Consider the following 18,500-nt stretch of genomic DNA (forward strand, 5'->3'; position numbering starts at 1 on the left):
CACTTCCTGTTGGTCTGCGGTGACCCATATTCTCGTACTGTGATAGTAGTAATTTTGTTGTGTAACATATACTGAATCAACAGTATTCTCAGTTTAATGGTTAGCTGTTGTAAAATAATTAAAGATTGAGGGGTCTATTTACTAAGCCTTGGATGGAGATAAAGTCGACACAGAAAAGGTGCCAATCAACCAGCTCCTAACTGTCATTTTTCAAACACATGTGACATGACAGGAGCTGATTGGCTGGTACCTTATCTTCATTCACTTTATCTCCATCCAGTGCTTAGTAAATAGACCCCTAAGGATCACCTTAGCAAGCCATTCTCTTGTTTTGTTCTATATGAGGCATGATAAAGATCAGTTGATGTCTATGTGATGCTGTGCATGCAGGTGACCATGACAATATGATGCCTGTCTGGAAAAGTCCTTACTAGAATATACAATTTAAGGATATCATGAAATGTGTTTGCTCATGTACCAATCTGTGCCATTTAGGTATGCATTCTGTTGCATGAGATACAATTATCACAAAGTTTACCTTAGGAAGTTTCCATTGTGTTTCATACAGAAACCAGGAAAGAAACATTTCAGACAAATCTATCCCCAGATGCCAAAAAAACACCATGCAATTGTTTAGTGCTTTTAAAATGGATCTGTCACCAATATACCGTGCCGGCAGCCATTTTATGGGCTAAGCAAATATTAACAGTCATCTGTTTACGTGGTACTTTGTGGTTAATACCTCAGAGAGGTCACTAGTTACTAGTGAATTTATATGTGCATTCTCATGGATATTTTGGGCTTGTTCACAATTTTAACGACATCACTTCAATTTTATTATATTTAGCAATCTTTAAAGTATTGCTTTTTTTATTACTCTATGAAGACATTTTTCTGGTATAGAAATAAACAGATAACCTTTTCGTTATACCATGACTTCATTCAACAGAACAGTTCTCTCCCATTTTTTCCATGGGAAAGTCTAATAATATATATATATATATATATATATATATATATATATATGTAGGGTAAATGCAGACCACTTTGCATGTAGCCCACAGATTAGAATCAGCCCCCAAATCTAGAATGATGCCTTGATTCTGGATAGGTTTCCAAGGTTGCAGCCAGGAAAAAGAGCTCGAAACGCGGTACAGATAGAACACAGAATATGGATAGATTTTTGGTGTAGGGGGACCTATTATATGTACAGATATTATTATTACCAGTTATTTATATAGTGCACACATATTCCGCAGCACTTTACAGAGAATATTTGGCCACACACACACATTTGTTGGGAGCCAATTAACTTACCAGTATATTTTTAGAGTGTGGAAGGAAACCGGAGCACCCAGAGGAAACCCACATAAGCCCAGGGAGAATATACAAACTCCACACAGGTAGGGCTGTGGTGGGTGTCAAACCCACAACATCTGTGCTGTGAGGCAGTAATGCTAACCATTACACCGTCTGTGCACTATATGTGTGGACCAGCTCCCGTGAAGCATTTCAGAAAGACTATGGTCCACAATGAAACTTTTGTGGGTTCACAGTCATCCTATAGGCAGTGAATTAGCATTCATATTCGCTGGTATTTTTTTTTATGCATTTTACATTAATTTTTAATGCATATAAAATGCATGTATATGGGTCTGACATTAAGCTACAATATTATGATATTCTGTTTTTCTTTTTGTGCATTTACCACATGTTAATGTTTTGAGAAGTCTACAGTGAGCTCTAAAGTGCTAGTAAAACTCAAGTAAAAACATGTTTGTTTGATATGCGCTTTACTAGCATTAAAAATACATGTCTAACACCGGTGTGTATGAGGCCTTAGATGGCTGTGCCATGAAACATCAGCTGACTGGGTTAGCAAACCTGTTCCAGTGAAAACATACCTCTCAGTATAAAAACATTATTTTAGGTAATTTCAGAGGGGCCTCTGATTGAACAGACAGATATTTTTTACAACATTTTTTTCCTAATCAGAGAGTCTGTAAAAGCTTGTATACAAAGGCAAATGGCCAGGCTTTGTAAACTCTGAAGTAGTACTTTGGCCAACACCAGCGGTTGGAGTCAGTGGGGTACTGACTGGAAAGGTCACTTTATTATGAATTAAATCAGCATTAGGCACCCCCGTGGCTTCCCAGCTGTTGTTGAACTACAACTGTCAACACGCTTTGTCAGCATTAAGTCATGACAGTAAGAGCAAAACATAAATGAGTGTATTATTGCAAACAATCAGTTTTCCAATAGATTAATAACATGTTTTTCCTCTGCTGGAATCAAAACATCCAATTATAGCTCTAACCTGACTGTAAGGTTCCTCCCCATGGACAAAACTTGTGGAACACTTTGTACCATAAGAGATTAGCTCTAAATATGTCCAAAAGCCCAACCTGTCCTTTGGACTCTTTTATTAAATTTAGTGGCAATTTAAAGCAAATTCATCACATCCAAGAGTGTAACATCTAGTGCTAGGGATTGTTAATATGCTACAATATACCACTACTACTGAAGAATGTGAAATACTAATACTAGTGGTCAGTATAATCTAACACAAGAGTGAAAACAGTAATGCAAAAGAAAGTGCATGTAAAAGCATCAAGTTAAGCCTGTAATAGTGATAACTGGAACTAAGTACACATTAGTTTAAATTATTCTTTATCCTTATAGGGTTAACTGTAAACAACTGGCTTTGCAACAGAAGGATTGTTGTCAAACCTGTAACTTTTACACACATTTCTGCTGTAATCTGATGATATTTGCTGGTTACGGCTTATTTAGGAATTGTTACAGCTGGTATATTGCATCCGTTGTAATGTGCTTGGTTTTCCTCATTTGTCACTTTGTCTTTCTGAGTCTTTTTGTAGGGAAACGCAACAAAAATATTTTGGAAGAAAACAAAATAGATAAATATATCCAAGAAGGAAGCTGGCGGCACGCTAAACATCTGCACACCCCGCGTGCCCTCAAACACCTCACATGCACACCTGACTTTTTAAAATATATTTATTATTATATATTTGTGTCAATTGTATGATACATCATCATTTACTAGAATAGAGACATCCTTCATTTTTGTACAAGATGCCTCAGCGGCGCCCCCAGATTGAGCCATTTTAATCCATTTGACACCAGAAAGAAGCATAATGTGGCTTTTTATTGACCAAGCAAAGTTTATGTGGCACAGATGTCTTGAGCTTTATTTAGATATCTGAAGGCTCTGCTATGTGTTAATGTAATTTTAGATTACACTTGTGTCACTGTCGGAGTTTAATTGCTGTCAACTGGCCTTAATAGAGTCAATAGTTTATGTGTCAAGTATACATAAATATCTAATAGTGTGATTCCACTCTATCTCGTGTAGTTGCCACACTACACAACATGTATGTAAAGGCCCCTGTTATCGTTTTCATTATGATTATTTGTGGACAGAGTTTCCATTGTTTAAAATATTCATAATGTGATTGACCATAATTTAGTTTACAGTTATTGCCCGTGAGAATTGAATGTTCTACCTAATAATGTGTGTATATAGAATGTGCTTTCACAGTTGGGGCAAATGATATATTTTTAAAATAAACAAATTGTTGGTAAAGAAATAGCCATAAACTCACTAAGCTGAAGAGACAATCAGACATTGATATATCACACACACTGATAAAGACACAGATCTAATCCCAGCCCCTTTGTTCTGTATTTGATTAGTGTTGCCTTCTAGTAACAGGCCATAGCTGCCCTCTGCCCAGGGGGTAAGACGCCATTCATGTCTGTTTCATTTTATCACAGTCACACAATTTGGCTTTTATATAGCAGCAGCTGCAATATAACTTACAACAGGATTGTGAGCAATGGTTGCAAAGCACCATAGTAGCTGTAGTTCAGTCACAAATGATGAAGCATAGTGGTGAATGCTTATCATAGTGGTGAAAGCTTATCATAGTGGTGAATGCTTATCATAGTGGTGAATGCTTATCATAGTGGTGAAAGCTTATCATAGTGGTGAAAGCTTATCATAGTGGTGAATGCTTATCATAGTGGTGAATGCTTATCATAGTGGTGAATGCTTATCATAGTGGTGAATGCTTATCATAGTGGTGAATGCTTATCATAGTGGTGAAAGCTTATCATAGTGGTGAATGCTTATCATAGTGGTGAAAGCTTAGCATACAGATTATGTTTTCTATCTTTCAAAGGAAATTTGAAGAAAAACTACATCATGGAAAGGGTAGTGTATAAGTGGAATAGCCTCCCATCAGAGGTGGTAGAGGCTAAAGCTGGGTACACACTGACAGATATATTGGCTGATCAATTGATATGGCAATATATCTGGTGCCCGTCGGGCAGTGTGTACCAGCGATATGTCTGTGAACAACGCCGTTCACAGACATATCGCATCAGCTGTGCTGCAAAGCCAATGGACAGATATATCTGCAAACATACTGTAAGTGTATACCAGCAGTTTGCAGACCGCCCGTACACAGCGGCAGCCCCCGACCTGGAAGATGATGGTCGTTCAGTGTATATGAATGACCATCATCTACAGATATATCTGCAGATTACTCGATATCTGCTAGGTGTGTACCCACCTTAACACAGTAGAGCTATTTAAAATAAATATGCTTGGGATATGCATAAGTATATACTTACAAAGAACTAAGGATCACATAGGGTTGAGGTTACTAAAACGGTACAAAAAGGGGCAGACTAGATGGGCCAGTGGTTCTTTTCTGGGAATCGGTATGAAATACCGAATCCCGGCTATGCTTGGCCGACAAAAGCAGAGTTCCCGGCAACGGAAGCCCGACAGCGCTGGAAATCCCGATCGTCGCTAAGGTAAGTAAAAACTAACCTAACTACCCCCTAACCCACCTTAGGGGTGCCTAACCCTAACCTCCGCTCTAAGTGCCTAACCTTCCCCTTTCCCGCTGCCTACACCTAAGTCCCCCTGGGGGGTACCTAACCCTCCCTCCCCTTAGCCTAGCCCTAACCCTCCCAGGGGGGTGCCTAACCCTAAGTCCCCCCCGGGTGCCCTAAACCTAACCCTCCCCCCCGCGGCTGTCCGCTCGCGGCGCCCGGCATCCCTTCGATCGGGATGCTGGGCGCCTGTCTACCAGCGTCGGGGAAATGTCAGGCTTCTACAACTAGACGCCCGGCATTTCACCCTCGCCGGGATATGACAGTCGGGAAGCTGGCTGTCGGTATTAAGGCAGCCAGTTTCCCGATTGTATACCCATTTCTGCCGTCAAATTCTATATTTCTATCGTGATTTTTTTATGTATGGTGGAAATGTACATATATAATAGGGTCACTATGACGGAAGAAATACCATGTACGTCAGGACAAACTATTACTGCATGTACCTTGTTATAGCCAATATTCTAGCACGTAGCCATTATATCTGCATATAGCCTCTCACTCCACCAGATAACTAAAATTGCCCATGTAGCAAAACATGCCACTAGGTAACCAGTAAGCTCCATGAAGCCAAAATAGTACCATTTAACTAGATAGCCATTATGCCCATGTAGCCTTATGTGTCACTAGGTGTCAAATTTATCCCCCATATATGCGTAATAGTTTCATGTGCCCTCAATATACTGTATGATTTAGTCTCATGTGCTGACCATCTGTGCTTCCCCCCTGGTCCAGAATAATTACCCCCATTGTGCAGGTAGTGTCCCCAGGTCTAGTAGCAGCAGCTACAGTTTGACTTGAATATATTTATAGACTTAGGCCAGGTCACTTGACTTAAGCTGGGTACACACTGACAGATACATTGGCCGATCAATCGATCGGCCAATGTATCTGCTGCCCATATCGCATTGGCTGTGCTGCACAGCCGATGGACACATATGTCTGCAGACATATCTGTTCATCGGCAGGTGTGTACCTACACACATAGGGGCTGCCGCAAGGAGGGGGGTGGGACACGCCCCCCGCCCGCCGGGAGACACCCCCTGGTCACCGGGACCTGCGGGCAGGCACAGATGATGGTTGTTCAGTGTGTACGAACAACCATCATCTGCAGATCACTCCATCTGCAGATATACCTGTATAGTGTGTACCCACCTTAACATATATTGAAAAGAAAGGAGCAGATCGCCGTGGAGAATTTAGTACATTTTATTAATACAAATAATCAATTAGGAGTTAAGGAGAAGCCAGTTCTTCTTAGTAGAAACAATTTAACAATATAATTGCTAAAAGGACAATATACAAATATTGCACAACAATAAAAATACATAAGAAAATTGTTCTCATAACACCAAACAAATCTGCACATAGAGATAATATCCACCAATGTGACAACAGGTAGGATAATGTAGCAAATACTACACTGCTGTAATATGTTTATAAGTCTTGTGATAATGAACCAGATAGATTGTTTAATAGTAACAATCTGAGGAATATATTGTCTGTGAATCCAAAACTAACAGTCTCAGAAAAGAGATATGTTCAGTGTATCGATGATGATTGAAGCTGTGTGCGCCGTACGGCCTCCGATGATGAATAGGCCCCTGGATCCAGCTGCACCATAGTTGGAACAGAGAGTAATCCTGCTTTCCAGCTTGCCACTGCCACTTGCGGATGCACACAACCTCAATAGTGCACACTTGGGGACTGACTACTGGCGTGTAAGTGAAGCAACGTCCGGAAAAGTACCATATCAGATCTCCTGGCCGGTGGCTGGTATATACCTCCTTCCTCTGTCCATCTGAATAAGGAGTTGCTAACAAGACCGCAGCTCTTAATTATGGAGAATAACACACTATCCATTCTGTTGTTATCACCATAGGGGTGAGTCATCGATATACTGAAAATACAGTATCTCTTTTCTGAGACTGTTAAGGTGCATATCCACTACATGAGAGTGGAACGACTGTACGATTACAACATTGTAATCATTCAATCGCTCATCATCCTGTGCAGTTGATAATGTGCCCACACTGAACGATATGTTGTTCAGTGCAGGCACACTCCCTCATCCCTGAACATGGACAACCTGACAATCTCGTCAGGTTGATCTGCATGTTCAGGTGATGACAGATGCCAACAACGACCAGTGGGAATGCGCATCGCTGGTCGTTGCCGTCATGTTACTGCACAATTAATGAGCGATTGAACGATAACGATGTCATAATCGTTCAAACGCTAATTTTTCTCGTGTAGTGGATACGCACCTTTAGTTTTGGATTCACTAACAGTATATTCCTCCGATGGTTCATCACAAAACTTATGAACAGATTGCAACAATGTAGTATTTGCTACATTATCCTACCTGTTGCTACATTGGTGGATATTATCTCTATGTGCAGATTTGTCTGGTGTTATGAGAACAATTTCCTTATTTATTTTTATTGTTGTGCAATATTTGTAATTAGTATATTGTCCTTTTAGCAATTATATTGTTATATTGTTTCTATTAAGAAGAACTGGCTTATCCTTAACTCCTACTTGATTATTTGTATTGATAAAATGTACTAAATCTCCATGGCGCTCCGCTCCTTTCTTTTCCTTTATGTCTACCAAAACTGTGGGGAGCAGAACACAGTGTGAGAGCTGCCGTTTCAAATTTGGGGTGTTCACAGCAATACACCACCGCACCTATATTTGTGACTTACACCCCTTTTACACCGACTGAAATGTCCCGGGTTGATGCACGTGAACGCGCATAATCCCGGGAATTTCGTCGGTGTGAATGGATCAACCCGGGTCCAGTGACCTGGGGATCCGACCCTGCTCCATTGCAGGGTTGAGCGCGGGTTATTCCCGTGTCACCCTGCAATGTAAACGGCGCGGCCCGGCTCATCGTGATTGGCGGCTTCAGTGGCGCTTGGAGATGACATCATCTCCAAGCGGCCACTGCAAGCAGCGCCTGGCCAAGCGGCACGAAGCAGCGCACCCCACCGGCTCTCCCTGCCTCCGGACCGCTGCAGGATAAGGTAAGTAGGTCGCGGAGGGGGGAGGGAGGGGAAAAGCGCTGCTCACCGTCGCCGGGCAGCCGGGTCAGTTCTGACCCGGGCCAGGTGTGAACGGTGCTGACTCGGGCATAGCCCGGGTTGGCGCCGCAGTGTAAAAGGGGTTTGCCCCGGGTCTGATCCGGGTTGGAAACGTGTTCCAAATCCCGGGTCAGACCCGGGGATTTTAGTGTAAAAGGGGTATTACATATATGTCTGTGTTCCTGTTGCTTGTCTACCTTCTCCTCAGCACCCCACTCCCCCTGCTGCTTTTTAAGGCCTATACAGTGATGTGTAAGAAAGCAGAGGCCTGGATAAAGGTTGTAAAGGAGATAAAGCAAGGTTATTTGGTCAGCTGGTTTCCAAAAATTGTGTGACTTGGGGGTCTATTTACTAAGCAGTGTTAGGAGACAGAGTGAAAAGTGATAAGTCTGTGATAAGGTGCCAGCCAATCAGCTCGGAACTGTAATTTTTTAAACACAGCCTGTGAGATGGCAGTTGGGAGCTGATTGGCTGGCACCTTATCACAGACTTATCACTTTTCACTCTGTCTCATAACACTGCTTAGTAAATAGACCCCTTGGTCCCACACATTACATCATAAGGTGGAACCATTTGTCAGTAAAAGTTACAGATATTGAGAATCTTATTTATCAAGCTCTGGTAGAATAGTCATGTACGAAAGTTTGTCGCAGTGCAATTGAAGGAATCATAGGTAAAGAATTGGGACATACACATGAGTAAAGAGAACTTTTTTATGCATTTCTTAATAGTGTTGGCAAAACCAGAAGAGACTTTTTAGATGACATGTCTGTATAGAATGCCCATCTTGGTAATAGGGCATAATCATTATTTACATGATTATTATCATTTATTTATACAGCACCAGCATATTCCATTGTGCTTTAGAATTGGTGACAAGAACAAGACTGGGTTTAACAGACATCTATGGCTCATTCCATCCCAAGCGCCTATAGAGACAGAAAATACCACAAAATAATACAAAATATGTTTTTCCATTCAATATATCACTTCTGTGTATACATTATTAACTACTCCACATCTTTTTAAAACAGAGTTGTTACTGTAAACCAGTATTTAAGTACGTTTGACAGAACAGTCCGTAATTGGGTGTTGCCAAGACCTAAATAAAAGCTTTTTCATAAGATCACTTTTTTTCTCTTCTCTGTTTTCTTGGGGGTGAATAGCTGGAAAACATCCGGATGGTGGTTTATATAGCAAAGGCCCTTCGTATCCTGGATACCCAAGTTACATCATGATGCCAAATATGAATCATGACCCATACATGTCAAATGGATCTTTGTCTCCACCCATCCCAAGAACAGTAAGTGCACTGTGTTTTACTCTAGTTTGTTTCTTCTCAAACTCAGGCCAGGTCACATTTCTGTGTAACATTTACGAGTCTTCAAATTCTACTTGGCAGCTCAAAGCATAAAATAGGCTCTTTCTGTGTGAACTGTGCTGTTATTGTCTCCGATAGTTCCTGAAGAATTGGAGTATCCTCTCACATCGTTTGTTGATACAGCTCCCAATTACCAGTATTTGTGCCTCTAAGTGGTTTTAGTGAGGTAAAACAACTAAAAGTATGTTTATTTGGGATTTTGATTGATTTTCTTACCCTAACAAGAAATGGTAGGCACCATTCATATTTTATTTTCCACAACGTTTTTGCTTTAGTATAACTGTGACTTTGATATCTGGTAATTCAAGGAAAAAGTGGCACCACCACAAAAGCATACTTTTATTTAGGGTGAGCAAAATGAAAAACGTGTGTAGGGCAAGCAGTTTTGCTGTGAACGCTTTCTGTGTAAGATACAACTGAGTGTGGACGTGGAATGCTGATATTTTGAATTTCGACCCCAGAATGTATCTTTATGCCAATGCCGCAACCGATTCTGAGCACACTGAAACACCAACTTGTAGCGGCGCTAATACATCGCGGTGCACCATCGGTTGCAAAATTGAAGCATGCACCAGCCCTCCGGCAGGTGCAATTTTTCTGTCTGAACATGGCATCCTGTGCCAGATGCAGTCACTGTCAGTGCCACATCCAGGCTGGCTAGCCACCCTTCTGTTACCTCCCAGGAATTCCCATTAAAATGCACACCCTTTGCGTCCAAATTCTATCTGTCTCCCAGCAAAAACCATCAAGACAAATGTGTAGTACGACTCAGACGCATGCGCAGTACAGATGTGCCCATATACCTCTATCCTCCGTGCGCTACAAGTCGCGCCACACATAACGCAGGAGCTCAGTGTGACTTGGTAGTGAAGAGCATCTTTTTGTGCATTTTCTTTACCTTCAAATGCATCTTATTTGCACAACGATGTGACTAGATAGCACAAGCAGCTTCTGCTGATTAAAATGATATGCAGCATGCCTATGTTCTGTGTGTGACTGCGGGCATAACTGCATGCGAAATGCTACGTTACAGTGCTACAGCCTCTGAAACTTAGTGTTTCGCATGCAGAATCACACGCACTCGCACACAGAACATAGGCATGCTGCATATCATTTTAATCTAGTCACATCATTGTACGAATAAGACACATTTGAAGGTAAAAGACACACAAAAAGATGCTCAGCGCTACCGAGTCACACCACGGCATGGCGCGACTAGAAGGGCTGTTCAATGCACAAGGAGGCTAGATGTATGTGGACCCATCTGTACATCCAACATTGTTCAACTGCGTGCGTGCATAACAGCATTGTGTGCAGTTAGGGTGCACCTCTGAATCAGGCTCTATTTCCACATCGACAGTGTGAATGTCAACATTCTCACTGTCAATATTTTGTCCGTGTTGACATTCTGATTGTTAACATATAGTAATGACTGTATACTGATACAACCGTAGGTAACGATGAGCACAACTGATGCAGTTCTAATATACTATTCTAAGAATCTATCTGTTGGGATGAGGGTTAAATAGAAGTCCCCCCTACATATAATAGAGATATAATTACCTAAGTAAGTACCCAGTTTTTGACAGTGATTGGGTCACAACAGATTGATAAAGTAGTTGTCACAGAATGATACCATAACTAATAATATTCCACCTTTACCGTATCACCCTTTTCAAATCTTCCTAGGTCAGATTGTTCTCAAGAATTATATTTTACACTGAAGAATCCCTTTAAATAAAATGTTCCTATATGGTAATGCTGCAGCACTTTAACCAAGACCCATTTGCATCAAAACCCAGTCTAATAATTCCGTCTTACTGGTGACATATAATAAAATAAAACAGCTGCCTTGGAGTTGGAACTGGAACTACATATTCTCTTTGTCTATATGCTATATTGGCTGTGGTATTTAATAATCTGAATTGCATTTATCAATGCATTGAAGTTCGTAATTTTCCTGTACCCACATAGGCTTTACTCCTATCATATATAGCGTTAGTACTAGCTGTGTTTGGCTCATACAGTGGGGTACATTGAATGTTTGTTGAGCAGACAACATTCACATAAACATATCCCAGATCCACAGAATGTGTCCGTTATACTGTAGATGGATGGAACAGCTCCGTCCCTTAGCTCTATTGTACTGAGACCTGTGGGACTCCAGTGCTTAATATCTCTATTTATTTACTCATAGTCTAAAAAACAGCACTGAATACATTTAGCTATTTAAGGCTACATTGTAGAAGATGAACTAGGTTGGATCAATTGCTAATATGTGACAGAAGGTAAGCTTTCTAACACCATGACATAAGGTGATTGTTTTAACACCTCTATATGTTGACACTTTGACCACTTGTTTATCAGGCAACAAAAGTGTCATATCACCTAGGTGCTGTGTGTATACACAAAAGCTTCCTAGGTATACAGACATGTAATGGCAGAGCCTTTGTTCTTAGACGTTTTTCAGTCCTTTCAATCCCACAGCTGTTTTATTGTAAGTGAGAGATCCACGTGTTCCTGGCAGAATTAGAGTAGCGATGGATCTCTGCTACTTGCATCAGTGTGAAAGTGAAGAACGCTCCCTGGGCAGCCTCCCTTAGCCAAATATCTTTTACTCCACAGATGCAGCTCTGTATGTTTCACTACGAATAAACTAAATTCTGATTGAAGAAATTAATACCAGCTCCATATAACACATTGTTTTCATATGAAGAGAGAAATCTGTTTTGAATAATAAGACATCATGTTAGAATTATTTGCTTTCCCTCAAAGTTTGGGCCTACATAGATTTAATTTAAAGCATTTTCCCATTGTGCCACATAGAGCCTGCGTAAAATGGACTGGCGCATGTTGAAAGATACTTAATAGAACAATCCCCCCCCCAGATGAAGTAAAGAGAATTTGTGGCTTGGCAGACTGAGAGAACCAAATTCCTCTCTAACGTATATTTATGATCTGATCTGTTTTCTCCTTTCCAACCAAAAACTTTGTGTAATACTCCTTAAGGTGTAAACTGTTGTTTCCTACTAACACGCACATGGTCATTTCGTAGCCTTTCCTATATTTGTTTCCTTTTGCAGAAAATGCTACAATAACCACTAGGAAGATTCATGCTGGGTACACAGACAATCCTCGATCGTGGCAGATGAGACAACCAATATATAACAATACATTGGTTGTCCATACACACAGAACAATATAGCGCGCGACTGCATGATATATCGTTCAGTGGCTGCATCCAGGAAGATGCCGTTTTGGCCGCCGGATCGCCACATCTGCTGTGCAGTACAGCAGATGTGACTACATCACTGACGACCCTTGGGGGCGCACAATCGCGGTTACACATTACACGATGTGCCTGATATATCGTTCCGTTCCGCGTTAAAATGATATATCAGACCATATATCATCTAAATGTGTATCCAGCATTACTAGTATTGGTCTTTCTGGCGTTGGTTATTACTGTTGTACATTTTGAAGCAATTTATGAGCCGTAGGTTTTGGAACCCTACACCTCAAAATATCAGCAGTTTCATATAAAACAGCTATTTGTGTCTTCCACAGATATATTTCTAACAGTTTCAGGAATGTAGCCAAACTGAAGATATTTGTACTAAAGTGTGAGTGGTGATAGGGAGATAATTCTATCATGAGACTAAAGGCAGTTACTCAATGTAGTTAGATTGAGTTTTGTTAGAGAATATAGCTATGACTGGGTACAGTGATACAGGTTGGGTTGGGTACAGTGACAGAGGTTGGGTGTAGGGAGAATCTAGCCTTTGCACAGATACTATTAGGCGGGGAAGATTTCACGTTGATCATATGCTACAATACTGTAGGTAGTACCAGGTCATTTGCCACATGTGTGGCTGTAAACGATAGTGAGAACTAATAATAGTCTGACTGAATCAGAATGTTATCAAGCATGTTGGTAATAGCAATTGGAAGATGACTGCAGATTAATGCTATTGAACTGTATCTACAGTATGGGCATCTTCTGAATCCAAACATTCCAAATATTGTCCATTATGTATGGTGCTAAACTGGAGATTGGTCCAGGATCACCTTTGTAGTCAGATTTATATCACTTTTTATACTAAAGTTCCGTGTCTGACCCAGGGGGTTGGGACAGGTTTCCAATCCGGATCAAACCCGGAATTTCCCCCTTTGAAACTGCGGCGCCGACACAGGATATTCCTGAGTCAGCGCCGTTCACACCGGAGCCGGGTCTGTAGTGACCCAGCTCTTCCGGTGTTGCAGTGGACGCTTGGAGATTATGTCATCTCCAAGAGCCACTGAAGTCGACCAATAGGGCTCATGTGACAGGATCCAGGTCATCGTGATCCAGATCACGCAGTTTACACTGCAGGGTGGCACAGGAACGACCCATGGCCAACCCTGCAAAGTACCCAAGTTGGATCTCCGGGTCCCTGGACCCGGGTGCATCCATTTACACCGACAAAAATCCCGGGTTGATGCGCATCAACACGGGATTTTAGGTCGGCGTAAAAGGGATATAACTGTGCTGCCTTGTTGACTCATTGCCATGCTGATGAGCAGGCACTGTCACTCTACTGTCTGCAGTTATTATCCTTTTGTGCCACCCTCAACACTGAAGTTCATGAACTCTGCAAAGTATATTTACAAAGTACTTGGTTTTGTACCACTATGGACCACTGGTCTACTCAGCACACTTAAGGGTGCATGCCTTGTATCTGCCCTTGTACTGATTTTAGGGGCCTATGTATCAAGCTTTTTTTCATAAAATTATGCAGAAACTGCAGTTTCTGCATAATTTTATGAATTGTTGCTATGTATTAACAGCACAATGCAGGAGATTTGACATAAATCTTCGGCAAAGTAATTAACACTCGATATCGCAGTCCCCATTATTATCAAAGGGGACTAAGGGCTTCAATCAGAGGCGGCCGTACGGTCTACGATCGCACGGCCGCCTCGATGTTTGTCCAGTGCGCATGCGCACGAGGGAGCCGGTTCCTTCGTGCACATGCGTGAGACCCGCTACGACCGACAGAGCCGGTCGTAGCGGGTCTCTTTCCAAAGGGGGCGAGCTGTCGATGTTGATTGACAGCTCGCCCCGTTTGGAAGGCGGGCCGGGGGGGGTGGCAGCCCTAACTGAGGCATTCCCATGGGAACGCCTGCCGTTTGGGGGAGGCCCCACTGACATCACTAGTGATGTCAGTGGAGAGCTTCCGGCTCTGACAGAGCCAGAAGCTCTCCGGGGCTTACGACAAGTGAGACCCTACCCTAGGGTCTCGTCGTAAGCCCCGATGGTCGCGATGGTCTATGACCATCGCGACCATCACCCTAGCGGTCGTTAGAGCTGTGGGTGTAAACCCACAGCCTAATGACCGAAACAGAGGCGGCCGGTCAGGATGCAAGCGACCGCCCAGTTTCTGAGCGACCGCTTGTATCCTCCGACCGCCTCTGAATGAGGGCCTAAGTTCTCATCCCTATATACACAGCTTTTCTGAGTTTTGCCCTGATAGTTTACACCATTTACAGAATGTGTAAACTGCTTTAGGCCCATGGAGGCTTAGGAAGAGGTGAGATATCTTCCAATCTCTCTCCTGCAGCTTTCAGCGGCGCCGGTAACTGACACTGCGCAGTGTCAGCTTCCCAGAAGGTATCTTTCACAAGACTCTATAAAATGGCGGGGATATAACTCGCAGGGACAGCGGTTACTGCAACCCCTGCGACAGCGGTTACTGCAACCCTACCACAACCCCTGCGGTTACCGCTGTCCCTGCGAGTTCCCCTTTGTACATATCAGAGAAATTTATTTAAAAATTAAAGTATCCGTTGTGAAACGGGTCCTCAGTAATCGCAGCAGTTTCCGCGATTATTAATACATAGGCCCCTTATTTCTTTTTTAATAAACCATGAGAGTGAGGGCACATTATTTGTCCACCAAAGATTTATAATTTTAATAGTACCTAATCAGTGAATATGCAAAGTTGTAGTTACACTCACATCCTATAATAAAACCAACCACATGCACAGTGCTTTGTTTAAATTCAAATAAAGAAATAATTACAAATATACAGTGACACTCCCCCCCTCCCTTCCCCTCCCCTTACCCTCAGATTCTCTGCTGCAAGTCTCAGCTCTACAGTGACTGCTGTAGTGCAAATAAGCTACAATCACCGCACTGAAATATACTGATGCTCTTCCCAGACCCCTTTGGTATAATAGACAGGTCTTTAAAATCCCTGTCCATATGCCACAAATGTTGATAAAATGAAACACATATACACAATTTTCAAATAAAGTTTTAGAATAGACTGGGCTGCACAGATGGTGTAATGGTTAGCATTACTAACACATCGTGTAATGGTTAGTAATGGTTAGCATTACTAACCATTACACCAGCACTGAGGTTATGGGTTCAATTCCCACCACGCCCCTAACTGTGCGGAGTTTGTATATTCTCCCTGTGCTCACGTGGGTTTCCTCCGGGTACTCCGGTTTCCTCCCACACTCCAAAAATATACTGGTAGGTTACTGGCTCCCAACAAAAATTTAACCCTAGTGTGTGTGTGTGCATGTGGTAGGGAATATAGATTGCAAGCTCCACTGGGGCAGGGACTGATGTGAATGGTCAACTAGTCTCTGTAAAGCGCTGCGGAATATGTGTGCGCTATATAAATGATAATAAATAGACTTCTCAAAACTCTTTATAACCACTTTATTGAACACTTTTGTTGTTTCTTTGTCAGTCTTTTGGTATAATGGAAAGATGTGTTATTGTCTCCTCCCCATTATACTGGAACAACTGGATGGACAAAATTGCCACTACAGGGGGTCCTAATCTTCTTATTTGTTATGGCTTCCATAGCCCAAGGGTCAGTGTGAGCTTCAGAGCTTTGCAATATGGTGAGTGTCTTTGTGCCTCCTATCTCACCTACACAGACATCAGCCTTGCACTGACCTGTGTTAGGCTGGTGATTGAATGGTCTCCCTCTTATAATGGAATCCACCCCAAACTGATTAGCACTGGTGCTGACTGAGGATTTTGGGTATCACTGTCCCTTTTTTATTTCTACTCTACATGGGGACTATTTTGTCTAATTAAATGTATAGGATGAGAATCTGCCTTTCTGAGGTGATGCAGAACCCAAATACTCATGCAGAGGTGTAGAGCAAGTTAGTCCACTATAAATATTATCTATTATCTAATTATAATTATGTCACTCCAGATCTCGTTTCTGCCATGCCTCACCAAAAAAAGCTGTTGTTGCCTCAAATATCGTCTTCCTGCAGTTTCAGGGAGCTCCACAAAGCTGGTGAGTGTTAACTATAAAAATGATTACAATAAACAAAGAAGATGTTATTAAGTTATAAATATCTTCTTTGTATTATTCTACTCATTTTATATCAAATCTCAGGAGTATGCTCTCCCCTGCTTACCCTGACTGCACATCCCTGCAATGCTCTCTCTAAAACTGTCCCATTAGTCAGAAGTGTCATCGCAATGAATATTAGACCTAGAATTAGGAAGGTGTAGGTTTACTTTGCTGTTATCACTAACTAACTGTTACATGCCACTGATCATTTATAATGACTAGTCTAGTTAGATCATCAAAAGTGAATATAGAGCAATGTACAGGAGTCTCTTACCTTGTGTATGATTTAAGCGCTAGTGTGGGAAAACTGACAGCTAAACCACAGCCTCAGATATTAGCAGTAGGTCTTTTCTTGACATTTATTTTACTGTGTCTCAACTGTCAACAACTCTTATTATGTTGTGGTGAAAAAGTCTATGCAGGAAAAGGTTTCTTTCTGTTGCCTTTTTCTTGCCTTACGGTTGAGAGATGACACCGTGAATCAATGTGACCGTTTACCCAGGCTACTAGACCTCTTTCACAACATAGTATCTGCTAGTCTTCCTGTGTCTGTGTTGTGTAAGTGCTGGCATCATAAATCACATAGGGCTTAGATAGTATGGGCACTGTATCCCATAGCACCTGTATGTACTTTAACCATGTGGAAAAGGAATACAACTATGGAATGTGTTTGCCTGACATAACTGCTATTTATATTACATAAAGTAATACTTCTTGTAGATGTTTTACAGAAATAAACACAAATATATTATAGTACCATTTACAAATGGTAGCATAATGTGAAATGTGTCTGTGTGCTGTTGCACTCACCTTGGATTCTCCCTATGGTTTGGGTAGAACTCAGCTGCTGATCAGCCATTAGGCTAATTGGACTGCAGTCTAGGGTGCCAGGCCATGGGGGGGAGGGGTTCCTGCACCTTTTGGGTAGCAGACATCTTCTAATAATATTGTGATGCTGTCACAACATACAGAGGAGCAGTAAGGACCAAAATCAAGTATGCAAGACTACATACAGTAGCTTAGCTGAGGAAGAAGGAGTGGACAATTGCCTGTTGTAATGCTGGGTACACACTAGATTGACCCGCCGATCTATCTAAGTGCATATACACCCCCATAGCGAAGCCACTGATTGACAGCCTAGAGGTGGTGGTGGGACTACTCCTCACTTATGTGGTTTCATATATGTTGCTCTGCTACAATGTACCGTGATTACAGTGTCAAATTGTGCTTTTCAGTTACCAAAGTGATGAGCAGTAGTCACCAATGTCCTACAGACATATCAGAGTTCATGTGCTTATAAATTAGGATAATGGTAATCTGTAAGCTTTTTTGTAATGCCTGCCTTGTTACCTACTGTAATGTGCTAGATCCACATTAAGGGCATGTGTGATTGTCAACATCCGGGGCGGAATGTGCTAAAAGGAAAATGCAGGAAAAAATCCAAAAACTGTTGTTTTCGGTACTTGGCCACATTTTCCATATGTACCAAGCTCTGGAATGTATCCGATGGGCATTGCCATCTTTAGATGACTTTGCCCAATAGAAGCCTATGGCCTTCTCTGCGCATTCTGCATTGAGAGGGATACCTACCAGTGTCCCCAGTGAAGTGCTGGTCATTCTGCACATGCACAGAGGGACTTCTGGGTCATAAACCTGGAATCCCTCTATCGCAAAGGACAGCCCTTAATCGCATTTCTAAGTACATACCAGTGTTATTAACACTGATATGTACTTGAT

General features: G+C 41.9%; 1 protein-coding gene across 2 annotated transcripts in view; it reads left to right on the top strand.

Annotated features, from left to right (window-relative positions):
• The window catches only part of LEF1 (lymphoid enhancer binding factor 1), a 108,406-nt gene that overhangs the window by 15,234 nt on the left and 74,672 nt on the right, over positions 1-18,500 (top strand). For both annotated transcript variants that reach the window (XM_088479492.1, XM_088479493.1), the window contains exon 3: positions 9,179-9,315. In XM_088479492.1, the coding sequence (XP_088335618.1) occupies positions 9,179-9,315 (137 nt within the window). The remainder of the gene's footprint in view (positions 1-9,178; positions 9,316-18,500) is intronic.

The sequence above is a fragment of the Taudactylus pleione genome, unplaced genomic scaffold, assembly GCF_031769625.1.
Source record: "Taudactylus pleione unplaced genomic scaffold, aTauple2 ptg000236l, whole genome shotgun sequence".
NCBI classification, from domain to species: Eukaryota; Metazoa; Chordata; class Amphibia; order Anura; family Myobatrachidae; genus Taudactylus; species Taudactylus pleione.